General features: G+C 38.0%; 1 protein-coding gene and 1 non-coding gene across 2 annotated transcripts in view; both read right to left on the reverse strand.

Annotated features, from left to right (window-relative positions):
* Positions 1–14,637, reverse strand: part of CEP295 (centrosomal protein 295) — a 44,458-nt gene that overhangs the window by 9,181 nt on the left and 20,640 nt on the right. Inside the window, exons 10-17 of the mRNA XM_007449653.1 lie at positions 13,309–13,401; positions 13,057–13,160; positions 11,190–11,327; positions 10,677–10,774; positions 6,945–10,419; positions 5,715–5,883; positions 5,434–5,577; positions 1,044–1,196 (exon numbers count right to left, since the gene is read on the reverse strand). Of these exons, the coding sequence (XP_007449715.1) occupies positions 1,044–1,196; positions 5,434–5,577; positions 5,715–5,883; positions 6,945–10,419; positions 10,677–10,774; positions 11,190–11,327; positions 13,057–13,160; positions 13,309–13,401 (4,374 nt within the window). The remainder of the gene's footprint in view (positions 1–1,043; positions 1,197–5,433; positions 5,578–5,714; positions 5,884–6,944; positions 10,420–10,676; positions 10,775–11,189; positions 11,328–13,056; positions 13,161–13,308; positions 13,402–14,637) is intronic.
* TRNAS-AGA (transfer RNA serine (anticodon AGA)) lies at positions 2,050–2,131 on the reverse strand. Its single transcript has one exon. It is a non-coding gene; the product is annotated as a tRNA-Ser (tRNA).

Below are 14,637 nucleotides of genomic sequence, written 5' to 3' on the forward strand. Positions count from 1 at the left end.
AAAAAAAAAAAAAAAAAAAAAAAGGAATGCAAGTATTCACTGGCTAAATCTAAAAAAATGGTAATGGTTTTTATTTTAAAATGTCAAAAACTACAATTCATTGGAAATTGTATTTTGTAGTTATTTCAATCTCCAATTAAAAAAGGAGAAGCTAAAGTCAATTTTTCTATAAACCCTCAAAAAGAAAATAGGTCTTTCTCATCTGTCATTGTATTAAACTCTAGATACAACTAAGATAACAATTATCCAAGTATATGTGACAGCTAAAATAAAAAGAAATCTGGTTAGAAAAGGCAACTACTTAAAAGGTGCTTTAGAACTAATGAAGCAGTACTGGAACTATGCTTTGCAGGGTCAATATTATACATATAAAATAGCTTGTTATAAATATGCACAAATTCAAAAGCGAGAAAATTAACATCAGTTGTCTCTGGGTGGCAGAATTAAGTGATTTAAAGTTTTTTCCTTGTAACTTGTTCCTTAATACTTTCCAAATATTTAAAACTAAACATAAAACAGCTCATTTAGAATGCCACAGACAGAATTTTTAACAGATAATACTCAGTAGTATTTAATTAAATGTGGATTGTTACAAATAGGCTTAAACACAAAATGTGTAGTCTGCCAACTGTAAAAACCTCATACCCTTACATACCTCCTACTAACATTTACTTATTTAGTGAAACAATTTTAAAGTGTAATTAATTATTCTCTAAATAAACTTCACTTCCCTCATTCAACTTTTTGTGTACAGAAATAATATAGGTTTCTTACGGAAAAAAAATTTCACAGCATGTAAATAGAAGTGTGAAACCCAACCTCCGACAAAGATTTACCCATACCTAAACTTTGGTGATTCTTATTCCAGACAGTTTTCAAATGCATGAACACAGACTTTTCTCCCCTCATTTAGCACCTTCACAAAACTGCAGTTTCACTGAAGTTATTTACCATTTTTCATTACAAATAACACTACAATAACTATCTTTTGTCCACATATTCTTATGCACAGCAATTCCAGTTTCAACTTCTTTCTCTCTCACCTGCTTTATCAGAGTCATCACCACAGATGCTCTCCTGGGCAACTGGGTGAAGATGACCAAATGGATCACAGTCCAGGGGGCTCCCAAGAAAACTCTGTTCTCGGCTGACTGAGACCCTCAGTGGGTCTCTGTCTTGATAAAAGTCTGGTCTACCTGGGAGGGAAAAAAAATTGACTCACTTGATTTCCACTTACGTTTCTAGTTAAAACTAAAATGGCAATTTAGATTATGGGTAAAAATCTAAACTCTTAAAGACTTAATCAGTGTAGCAAGAAAATAGTAACTGCTTGACTTTCACACAGCCTTTAATTATTTCACTTCAATTTTACTAAGTTTTCAATGAAACTCCTACTTCCTAATAATAGAAAATGCTTCAGTACTGACTAATCACAGGAAAAATACCTAGAAAAATTATTAACCATTAAGTTTTATAAGGAATAATATGCATTCATAATATAAAGTTCAAAAACAGCTACAGCTAATCTGTGGTATCAGAGATCAAGATGGGGGTTTCCCCCGGGGAGAAGCAGAGGAAGAGGAATTGCGAGAGCGCAAGGGAAGAGTTTATGGAGTTCTCTAACATTCCAGTTCCTGACCTGGATGGTGTTTACCTGAGGGTGATTATCAAAGTAATAATCACTGAAATAAACACTTATGACTGAAATAAACACTCATGAAACAAACAAACAAAGGAGTGGGAGACATTCAGAAGTAGAAGCTAATTTACTGTGCAGAACCTGAGAAAAACTTGGGAATTAAAGGCAAGAGGTATTACAAAAGGAAGGTGTGAATCAGGGAACTGAAAACAGGGAGAATGTTTAAAAACATGTACATGGAAAAGATCCCTCCCATCACCTGAGATTCCTCTCTCTCAACATCATCCTCAGAGAAGACTAAAGGTTTATCCTCTAGATAAACTGAATCCTATACACTCTGCAATCAAACTTATAGCAGACTCTCAAACTGGTAAAGTGTCAAAGGATTACCCTTCTAAGGGGAAAGGTGCAGTAGTTGACAGGATTTGAACCTGTGTGGGGAAACCCCAATGGATTTCTAGTCTACTGTCTTAACCACTTGGCCACAACTACATGAATCCAATACACTCTGAATTTAGGGGGATCAGGCACTGAAAGGGGCAAGGGTGGAAGGAAGAAAAAGAATGCCATAAGGAAATCAGAGGTATTAAAAGAAAGTTTGCACCCTCAACTCAGATCCCCCCAGGTCTGGCTCCATAAGAGCAACAGCCAGGCTTATATCAAACTTGGAGGATCTTTCTTTGAAGAAACTAAACTGTAAATTGCTCAGGAAAAAGAACCACGGATACTAAGCTGAGGGTCCTCAAGGAAAAGCCACATTTTCCAATGAAATCCAGAAGTAAATAAGGTCCCCACCTATAGAATTTCCAATTAGCCATTCAGTGTTCCACTCAAATATGCAAGATATTAGAGAAAAGCCTCTAAAATTTCAGACAGAAAAAAAAAGGAAGAACCCAGACAAACAGAGAAAATACAGGAACCCAAACAAACAAAAACCTATAAATATTCAAAGTAGGTAGTATTTTGCATCCATGAAACAAGAAACAAGAATTTTGCAGGATTCTACAAAAAGAAAAAAATCAGAAAGGAGGGCAAGCTTTTAGAAACTATACTTTGAGAGCCAAAATAAAAATTCCTAAGAAATGTTAGAAGAAAAAGCTGAGAAAATTATCCCAGAAAGTAAAGCCAAAAGAAATAAGACTACAGGGAAGAAATAAGACTACAGGGACTTCCCTAGTGGTCCAGTGGGTAGGACTCCGTGCTCCCAACGCAGGGGGTCTGGGTTAGATCCCTGATTGGGGAACTAGATCCTGCACGCATGCCACAACTAAGAGTTCACATGCTGCAACTAAGAAGTCCGCATGCCACAACTAAAAAAAAAGATTAAGACCTGGCGAAGCCAAAAAAAAAGAAAAGTAGAATACAGAGAATAAAATTGGAAGAATATTATAGCTCAGTGTTTCTCAATATTAACTTTATCATCACCCACCTAAGGAGCCCTTTCAAGACTTTTTTCCTAATTGCCTCCTAACTCCATGAAACTTAATAACTATATATATACTGTGTATCTTTTTATGTACATTTGTGCTTTGGTACATAAAGAGTAAGACTTTTTCATCTCCCTGAGAACCAATTTTCATCCCCTTTGGGGACAATAATAACCTTGTTAAGAATGTATCATCCAATATCACACTAAAAGATGTTCTCACAAACAGAGAAAATGATGTGATCTCAAATTATTTTAGCGGTGTTTAATATTTGGCTTAATTTTTGCTAAAATCCATTGCCAACTACAGAAGTAAATACAAGAAGAAACACCTAGGAGACTTGAAAAGTGACTGTGTCTGGTGAGTAGCATCAAGGGGTGGGGGGTGTGTAGGGGCAGGAAGAAATGCTGTTTCATGTTGTAACCTTTTAGCACTATTTGCCTATAATATTTTGACTAAAAGTATTACCCAAAGAAGTGTGATGAAGGCTATGATGAAAGCTCCCAAAGAGCACTTGAGAGGGATGCCTGATAGCTCATGGAAAGTTTATGCCACACAAGTGGCACTTACCTCAACCCTGAAGGGAGGGAGTGAGATCATGAAGGGCCTTGTGGGTGAAGCTAGGGACTTAAGACTTCATTTAGACTTATTCCTCCAGTCAAAGGGAAACGACTGAAGAGTTTAAACATGGAGCAATAGAGGCAGATTACTCTGAGTACACTGTGGGAAAATGAATGAGAGTAATGCTAGACTGGAAACAGGGAGACAAGGGGAGTTGTAGCAGCCCTTCGATAAAGAAATGACAGCCTGAATTAAAAGAGTGGTAGTGGGAATGGAAACAAATGGACAGATTCCAGAGTTGATCAACTAGAACTGAGAAGAAATGGTACTCTGTAGGGTGTCGCAGAGGTACAGACAAGGAAACAGTCAAGACTTACATCTGGGTTATTTTCACTGAAAAAAGGCTGAAGGATAAGGAGGTGGAGGTGAGGGAATATATAGCTTTCCCTTTTAGATAGGCTATTTTTGCAGTCTGAAACACAACTCATTAAATTATAGGAATCAATGGTCAGAATTTCCCAGTGCTCATTCTGAATTAGGGAAAGCACCAATCAATTCCTGAACAATTGCGTTTACCAAACAGTGCAAAATGAAGAAAAGCTTCCGAAGCCTAGTAATAAATAGAATCATTACTTTGTTATAATTTCCATAAGACATAAGAAGAAAGTAAAAAGGGGAATGATTCTTAAGAATTATTCTGAATCTCTACCTTCTTAAACTCTTTTAGCCCGAAACAAAGGTACAGTATTTTATGGCTTTAACACCAAGATAGCTAATATTAACATTACATTTCTAAGTACCTTTCTACTGACAAAGTTATTTTCCCCCTTAAAAAAGAATTTGCTTTGGGCTTCCCTGGTGGCGCAGTGGTTGGGAGTCCGCCTGCCAACGCGGGGGACGCAGGTTCGTGCCCCGGTCCGGGAGGATCCCACATGCCGCGGAGCAGCTGGGCCCGTGGGCCATGGCCGCTGGGCCTGCGCGTCCGGAGCCTGTGCTCCGCAACGGGAGAGGCCACAGCAGTGAGAGGCCCGCGTACCGCGAAAAAAAAAAAAAAAGAAACAAGAATTTGCTTTGATAGATTTGATCAAGAGAATTATCTGGTTGAGTCTGAAATCTAGAAATAATTATAAACTGAAAATAGGGCTATTTACTAAGGATCGCAGGGAGGAATTTTTCTAGATAATTGAATCTAGGAAGAAGTACAGTGAAGACATATACGTGTTACAACTGCTCTTAAAGCCAGGGTTTTAAGCACCATGATTATCCTGTGAAAGATACAGGAAAAGAGCAGTGAAGGTACTGAAGTGAAAGAGCAGCAAGGCAGAAGAGAAAAAACTGGGTTATATCCTAGAGAAACTGGTTTAGAAAGGAAGCAGAGGGAAGCAAAAGTGTCAGAATAATGGATAGCAAAGAATTTTTGTCTACAATCAATTGCTTTTCCTCATATATAAATAAACTAGTTATCTAATGACATATTTCTTTAAGTCCACGTTTTTTTTTTTTTTTTTTTTTTGGTTACCATCAGCGGCCATGGCTCACGGGCCCAGCCGCTCTGTGGCATGTGGGATCCTCCTGGACTGGGGCACGAACCCATGTCCCCTACATCGGCAGGCAGACTCCCAACCACTGTGCCACCAGGGAAGCCCTAAGTCCACATTTTAAATACCATTTGTACAAACCATTTTTTCCCCTTCATGAGTACTCACAGTCTAAGTTTCCTCAACAACAAAATATTTAGCATACTGAAAAAACTGTAGAAAACTGGCAAATATTAAAAAATCATATTTTATCAAACCATCTGTTTACCTAGTATAGAAGTTCTGCCACTTGCTGGTGATTCTACCTCTTGTATGGCACTAAGTTCATGTTGGTTCAAGTCCAATCCACCTTTAACTTTTGCTACAGGTGGTTTTGAGGATTTCCCACCCAGTTCTTCGTCCTGATGCTCCCCTATCAAGTCAAAGACAAAGTTAGGCACAATACAAAGTTTGTTAAAGAAACAAACTTCTTCAACCGGCAAGTTGCAGGAGGTTACAATAAAGAATCATCATCAGGATAATCAGTACAATAAAATGCAATTATCTTACCATTTTGCTGGGCATTACTATCTTCTGAAAGGAGCTGATTATTATCACAGTTTCTCCTGCCTGCAGTACCAATGTTTTCCTGATTGTCTTTGGCTAGATCTTGGAGATGAACAAGGCATTCTCTGAGCTTCTTAGTTTCAAAATCATTTTCAACTGTGGGCTTACTTGTCTGAAAAAGTAGACAGACGAGGGTGGGGATGACACAAAATGAAAGATCATGTGAAGAACTCATTAGATTTATATCTCCCTTCTTCAGTTAGAACCTCAACCACATGAACAGCTCCATCAACCACATTATTACAATTTTATCTATAGATAAAAAATGAGAAGTACTTCTACTATTGAAAGGGTAATAATTCCATTGAAAAGTACAACCAGTCACAGCCTCGGACCTTACAAACAGCTTCCACTGAACCTTTCAATAAGAGATTATACTTGAGTATCCCTCTCTGCTTTTTTTTCCCATTCCTTTTCCTTAAAATGACCAGTAAATCCCCAGAACTCAAGTTCTCATGAACGCAACTCAAGCTTCTCCTGAGCATCAAAGGATTGTAGAATTCTGTTTAGGTTTACTCATAAATTTAGGAAGTGGCCTTTTAAAATAAAATGGACACATTCATATATAGGAGAATATACTGTCTCCCACATAGAGTAGCTATGAATAGTCATCTGAGTGACCACATCAGAGTCCTCTCAACAATTCAGTCACAAGCAGCCGGTCCGGCGGTCCATCAGCCTAAAATCGCACCAATTTTATAACATGTTAATATTGTCACTTACGGAAAAAGATGGTACTGATTTTGATTCTACACAAATGTCCACAAAGTGCTATACAGAAAGCACAAAGTCTGCCATTTGCCTAAGAGAAATTCTGCTAACTAGTTATTTTACAATTTAATCATCTTGTGGTAAGCTCAAAATCCTTTATAACAAAACTTCAAAAGGCAACCTACATTTTCCATGATGTTTGAGTTTGGTTGTATCAAACCAGTGGCTGAAATTAGTTGGGCTTCAAATAACTATTAACTTCATAAGCGCCATGCAAGGTGGATCAATTTTTACCTTTTAATTTCCACGTTAAGGTAGAAAATTAAAGCACAGTTAAGGTCAAACCACTTATTCTCAATAACTAAGAACTTATTTTGACCTAGGATTGAAACAAATATTTAGCTTGGCCAAGTTGGGTTACTGTCAATGTTTAATTCTTAGATATTCAAGACTAATACATACCTGACTGTCTTTAAAGAAATCCTTCAAGGTCTCCTGATGTTTCTGAATGTGCTGCTGCAATGCTGTTTGTCTCTGTACAAGCAATTCTTCTTGGGCTTTTTGGCCATAATGCAGAACTTCTTTTTGTAGCTCCATCTGCTTCTGAAGTCCCAAATTATCTTGCTGAGCTAAGAGAGGTTGTGGAAAACTCAAAAATCTATCTTGAAGTCTTGGGCTCATAGAAGCACTTGAAGGAGCTGCATGTTCATTCTTGGCTGAATACAATTCACAAATGTTTTTACATTTTACTTCAGCAAAAGGTAGTGGAATAAATGAATGCTCTCTTTCCTTGGGTAGAAACATAGAGGGAACAGGCTGCTCAGAAGAGTCACCTTCAATCAGCTCTGCTTGCTTGTTTAAAAGCAGTTCTTCCTGAGCTTTTTCATTAAAACGCAGCACTTCTCTCTGTAAGCCCAACTGTGCTGACACATGACCTTGCTGAGGCAGAAAAGCCTGGGATAAACTCAAAAGCCTATCCTGAGACCTTGGAATCTCAGGATGACTTGAAGAAACAGTACTGTCACTTCTGGTTGGAAGAGATTTTTGGGTTCTTTCAGAGTCAGCAACAGGCAGTGCTATGTGGGATAAGGATGAAGAGGTGCTGGTCTGCTCAGGTGAGACCCTTTTCTCCAATTTACTTAGTCTTTGCAAAAGCAATTCTTCTCGGACTTCCTGTCTAGAATGAGTGGCTTTCCTCTGTATGTCTAACTGCTCTTGAAGTGCCTTCAAATCACCATGGAGAGGTTGGATAAAATGCTCAGATGACTTCTCCTCAAATTTATATTGTCTGGGCAAAACCAACTCTTTCTGGGTTTTCTCACTACATGGAAGGGCACCTGTCTGTGTATACACGTGTTCCTGTTGAAATGTAATCGGATAATCTTGTTGAGGTAAAACAGGCTGTGGTAAACCCAAAAGCCTATCAGGCAACCCTGGTATCTCAGAACGACGTGGGGAGACTATATTATCACCCTTAGCTGAACAAGGTTCTTGGATTCTACCAGCTTCACTAAGAGGTAATGGAGTAAAAGGACGCTGTACAACTAGGGGCAGGAAAGAAGAGGTGCCAGCCTGCTCGGGAGATATTCTTCCCTTCCACTCACTCTGTTTATGCAGAAGTAATTCTTGATGAGCTTCCTGTCTAGACTGAATGATGGCTTCCCTCTGTGTAGCTAACTGTTGTTGAAGTGCCTTCAAATTATCTTGTTGAGGCTGGATAAGCTGTGATATCTTCAAAAGTCTATCCTGCAATTCTGGGATCTGAAAATGGCTTGAAGGAATTCTACTCTCACTCTCTGCTGAAAGAGGTTCCCGGGTTGTAAGAGATTCAACAGAAGGCAATGAAGGAAAAGAAAGCTGTGCTAACTGGGGTGTGAACGAGGGGCCAGTTTGTTCAGAAGATACATTCCCTTGGGTCTTCTGGCTAAACTGAAGGGCCTCCTCTTCTGTGTCTAACCATTCTTGGTGTCCTTCCAAATTATCTTGTAGAGGTTGTATATGTCGAGAAAACCCCAGAAGTCTTTCTTGAAATCTTGGGATCTTCCAATGGCTTAAGGGAACTGTACTGTCACTCCTGAATGACATATAGTCCTGGAATTTTTCAGATTCAGCTCCCTGAGACAGAGATAAAGAGGTGCCAGTCTGTTCAGAAGGAATTTTTTTTTGTAATTCACTTTGTTTGTGTACAAATTCCTGAGTTTCTTGTTTAGCACCAAGTATTACCCTCTGAATGTGCGACTGACCTTCGAGTGTTGTTAGATTTTCCTGCTGTGGCAGGTTATGCTGGGGAAAACTAAGAGGCTCATCCTGAAATGCTGGCATTACCAAATGACTTGAGGGAGTAACACTCTCCTTCTCAGAGAAATAAAAGTTCTGAATTCTTCTAGGCTCAGTTTTAGAAGAAGCTTGTGAAGCAACTGAACGTTGAGTGACCACTGGCAGGAATGAAGAACTCATCTGCACAGACTTAGAGTCTTCCAAATCCCTTTGTCTACGTAAAAGTAATTCTGCCTGGGCTTCATGCCTGGCCTGAAGAGCATCCCTCTGTGTAGTCAGCTGTTCTTGGAGTAACTTCAAACTATCATGCAAAGGTTGGAACTGCTGTAGGAAACTTGAAGACCCATCCTGAGATTTTGGGATTTCAGATTGGATTGAGAGAATTTCCTTCTCACTCTTAGATGAATACTGGTCCTGGATTTTTCCAGATTGAGTACCAGCAGAAGGCAGTGAAGTAAATGTATGCTGAGCTCCTTGAGATGGGACAGAAGGGGGCTCAGTCTGTTCAGCCCATACTCTTCCATCCAATTCACTCTGTTTATGTACACATAATACTTCCTGGGCTTCCCGTCTAGCCTGAGAGCTGTCCCTCTGAATATTTAACTGTTCTTGGAGAAATTTAAAATTAAGCCTATCCTGAAGTTGTGGGACCCCAGGATGGCCTGAGGAAACTGTAGTCTCTTTCTTGGTTGGAGAAGATTCCTGGATTCTCCCTGACTCAGCTTTGTCAGAAGGCAGTGAAGCAAACGAATCCAGAGGTACCAATGGAAGGAATACAGAAAGGCTAGTTTGCCCTTCCAATTCTTTCTGTTTGCACAAAAGCAATTGTTCCTGAGCTTCCTGTCTTAACCGAAGAACTTCTTTCTGTAGGTCTAACCGTTTTTGGAGAGCCTTCAAATTACTTTGCTGGGCTATGATATTCTCTGAGAATGGCAAAGACTTGTCCTGCGTTTGGCCAACTACAGAATGGCTTACAGAAACTATACTTTTGCTCCCAGTTGAAAAGCGTTCCTGGATTTTTCCAGACTCAACTTTAGTAGGCAGAGAACTAAAAGAATGCTCAGCTACCAATGGTAGGAATGAAGAAGGTTCAGTTAACTTAGATGATATACTTTCATCGTTCTCTGAGAACATTTGCCGGGAGTCTAAAGTTTGAAAAGTTGTTGCCCCAGATGTTTCAGCTCTTTCTCTAGCATCCTGTACTATCAGTGGCTTATCATGTGACAAAGCCCTTGAAAGTGTATGAGAGTCTTTAGGGACCAATTTATAGTCTCTCTGTTGTGTTTCAGTCTGTGAGAGTTGCTTTGGCTGTTCCTGTGATTCCAAAGCTTGCTCGGCTAAAACATCTGAAGTAACTAATGTTTTGGTTGTTTCTACCTGTCTTTGTGGAAAGCGATGTTGTCTTGGAACCTGAAAATCTTGCTCTAATTTGGAGATCTGTACGGGTTGCATAGGTTGTTTGTTAGGACTCAACTTGGGTCTCTGACCTTGATCCTCATGTTCTGATATAACAGTAGGTCTTTCAGATTTCTGTGGTGGTACTGATGTAACAGAACCAGGTATCAATGGTGCAGCTGACATGGATGGGTACTTTCCTTTCAACATAGTCTGATAGTCGAGTAATCGTTTCCTGGCTGTTTCAAAAGACTGTTTGTGAAGCCTACCCAAAACAAACAAGCATTATTTTTTTTGATTAAAAAAAATGCCCCACATTCTTAAGTGTTTATACATTAAATTCAATCTAGGGGTGGCCATAATCAAGGCAGAAATGGAACAATGTTATTAACATTGCTCTTTGAGAAATCTACCTGCCATAGTTCTCAAGGGAATCCTGGTAAGACCTTCACATAAACCAAATAATAAATCCTGAAAATGTAGCCACACACTATCACATATAAATTGTACCCTAGCTAATACCTGTTTTGCTGTAATAGCTGTTGTTGATAGTTATAAATCATCTGCCTGTGATTATCTTCATCAGAACTTATGGTGCATGATGCTGGTGCAGTGCCAACCTAATAAAAGACAAAGATACTAACTAAAAGGCAAATCCAGAAATAAGTACTAAAGTACTTTACATAAACTGATGTTCTATAATTGTAAACTTCCATATAGCTTTATTTTTCATAAAAAAGACTGGCATTTCCATTGTTAAGAAATGAAGTAATCTACCACTCTCCTTTAGTGTCAAGCCCAAGAGCTCAACATACACATTACATACAAGTCATGGCCACATATATTAGCACCCTCTAGAAACTGAAAGATGAAAGTCATTAGGTTTGTATAAAGTTATTTTTACATACACATTATTTTTCTAAAATATTATCAAATACAACTTAGAAATGCACTTTACTTTTCTGAATGCTAAGATTGCCCATACTTCTTTATCCCCCAACAATCTATGTAGGGATTAGATTTCCTGCATCGTACCCCAGTCTGTTGAGTTTTTTTTCTTTTTTCTTCTTCCAGCTGAGTTCTGAAGCAATCAGTTTCTAACCTTAATTTCTGTTGTTCAATTTGTTCAAGTAATTCCAACTGTTTTTGCTTCTGTTCTTCTATTTCCATTATCTAAATAACAAAAATACTATTGATTTATTAACAACAAACTCATGCCAAAGAAAAGTTTATATGCATTACAATGAAAAGAAACAGGTCTCATCACCAAGAGTACCAATTATCCAAGAAGAAAGTGATGATGTTTTTTCTGTTATTGCCACTGCCAGAGGGAGGACGGAAGCAAGAGACAGGAAAAGGGGAAAGGAGGAAAAGGGAGAGAAGTAAAAATAAACATATTAACTATTTCTATTTCCTGGGAGCACAGGGAAACCTTGGTCACCACTGAAGCACCAGAGAAGCAGCAAATTCTGTGTTTACATTTTTAATTTTACCTTGTTCTCAGTAAGAATAATGCCTAAGAAATTAAATATCAAGAACGCTCACAACACTTTGACTTCTTAGGCATACTCATAAAAGGGTGCAGTTATCTACAAGCTAAATAAAAGTACAGTGAGCAACATTCAGTCCTTACTGTCAGGCATTAAAGAGATGGAAAATAATGGCAAAGTGATGACAAATAAACTCAAAATTATACCAACACATACACACATAAATCCAAGAACTAAAAACATGTGTTAAAGTAACTGTAAGATTCCTGAGGACAGGGACTAGTCTGTCTGGTTGCCTGTTAAATCCAACACCTAGTAGTCCTTGAAACATATATAAGAAACATATACTGAATAAATAGAAAAGGGAATGTATGTGAAGTTTTATTAAGAGGAATACATCTACTAGAGATAATGAAGAATGATCTTGTTTTCAAAATTAAAAATGTCTCAATATGATATTACCTATTCTTAACCAGGCAATACTGGCTATAGCTTAGTTCCTATCTTCACCTTCCTTTCCTTCACTCATAGGAGCCACAGAATTTAAACCATTTACAGTTTTGTAGTAACTCTAGAACTGCACTATCAATATAGTAGTCACTAGCTACATGTGACTATTAAAATTTACATCAACCCAAAACAAATAAAATTTAAAATTCAGTTTCTCAGTTGCACTACTCATACTTCAAGTATTCAACAGCCCATGTAGGTAGCAGCTACCATACTGAACATAGATATAGAACATTTCCATTACTGTAGAAAATCTATTGGACAACAGTGCTTTAGAATATTGATTAGAAAGCATTTATCTGAGATAAAATACTGGCTCATAGAATTGTCATCCCTCAGCTGCATTTTTATAAAAACTATGACTATAAACTGACTGGCTTAGTAACAATTAGCCTCTTTTGAGGTAATCTGTGTTAAGAAAATCTTTCATTAAAGTAGAAGGGACAAATATTACAGTTACGGAAGCTGAATTTTAAATTTTTCTTTGAAATACAGTTTTTCAAAAAAACTTTTGGGATTACAAAGCCCAGATCAATGTTTAATACTATGACAGGGACTCATTTATTCAACAAATATTTATTGAGTACTTACTATGTATAAAGCATTGTACAAGAAACTATGTAGGATAAATTGACTTTTTAAAAAAGACAGTCTCGGACTTCCCTGGTGGTCCAGTAGTTAAGACTCCACACTCCCAATGCAGGGGGCCTGAGTTCGATCCCTGGTTAGGGAACTAAGATCCCACTTACCTCAACAAAGCCTGAACACTGCAACTACTGAGCCTGAGCACTCTAGGACCTGCTCGCCACAACTAGAGAAGCCCATGTGCTGCAACGAAGACCGAGTGCAGCCAAAATAAATTTAAAAATTAAAAATAAAATAAAATAAAAATGTCAAATTACCTGTTTCTGCCTTGCTGCCATTCTAATTCTGGCTGCTTCTTCCTGAGGATGAAGTAGAACTGAACTCTGAGCTACTGCTGTGATAGGCTGAGTCTCTTTCATTTCTAAGAGAATCCCCAAAGCAATAATTAGTTTCAATAATTTAGAATTTGATACCACTGTAATGTCTTTTGTTCATTACATGTAATTTTATTAGGAAAAAGATATGAAGAATCAAGCAAGTTTAATTTGAGAATATGATAAAAGAAATACCTTGTTCCTTTTCAGAGTCTGTATTGAATGAAAGTGGTTTATCTTCACTAGTAAGTGGTCCAGAGTCAACTGTTAGCGTGTCACTTTCAACATCTGTAACAGATACATCATTATGAACATATTAACTGTCAAATCTGACAAATGTAACAAAAATCTACATTCAGATTAACATTGGTCCACCTGAATGTCCTATTTAGTTCACATCCAGCCACCTTCCAGAGACCGCATATTTTATCCAATAAATTCTAGCCGAATACAAAAAGACCTAAGACTAAAATTATAAACAAAAAAGAAAAATCAAAGAACTGACTTAAAAGGTAGGCTGACAGAGTTTCAAACACAATGGGAAAGCATAAAAAGAGCAGAGTAAGCAAGGTACCAACGTGTAAAAAGAGAAGAAATTTAAGTGTATCTTTGACATACTTAGGTATTAGGATTTTTATTATTTATGAATCCAGAGCAGAGAAGGAAGTTAAAGCAGTATATTTTGATCACATCAGGGTAGCCAGAAACTGAACGGAGCATTCAGTCACCTCATTCATTCAGCACCTACTTATGTGCTGTATGCACATTTACCATGGTCAACAAGAAAAGGCCTCAAAGGAGGTAGGTGGGGGACAGAACATTATATAATTATCCTAGAAAAAAATTATAAAATTAGAAACGGTGCTAAGTACTATATAAGAAAAAATGGGGGTTATACAATAGAGTATTTCAGAGGAATCTGAATTAGACTAGGAACTCGGATGAGATTTCTCTTAGGAAATGGCATTTAAGTGGACATTTGAAAGGTAAGGAGGAATCAAGCAGGTTAAGACTGTGGGGATGTACATGAGACCTTTCCAGACAGATCAGCAGGTATTAAGACCCTGTGAGGAGTGAAAAACTTGGCTCAGACAAGGGGAAGAATGAAGCCAGATGAGGCTAGAGAAAGCCTACTCACACAGGGCCTTTTCCAAAATAACTTGGTTATGGATTAAAGATGAAAGTGCCCCTTTGTGTTAAATGCCAACACCATACTCTCTTTCTTCTCACTCCTTTTTACTGACTTTGCTGCTTCCCCTTCTCTAGCCAGCTTCTAAATAATGTAGTTCCTTCAGATGGTCTTATAAACCCTTTTCTCACTGAATTCTTTCCCCTAAAGAATTCTTCCATGCCCATGTGCTTGAATATCATACGCATATCTGACTTCCAAACTTACCTCTCTTTGCTTTAGGCTAGTCAATTAATTCAACAAATATTAACTGAGCACCTTTTATGTATAAGGCACTAGTCTAAGCTCTGGGGATACAGCAATGAACAAAATCAAGCCCTATATTCCAGGACTGG

Source organism: Lipotes vexillifer, unplaced genomic scaffold, assembly GCF_000442215.2.
Source record: "Lipotes vexillifer unplaced genomic scaffold, Lipotes_vexillifer_v1.1 scaffold536, whole genome shotgun sequence".
NCBI lineage: Eukaryota > Metazoa > Chordata > Mammalia > Artiodactyla > Lipotidae > Lipotes > Lipotes vexillifer.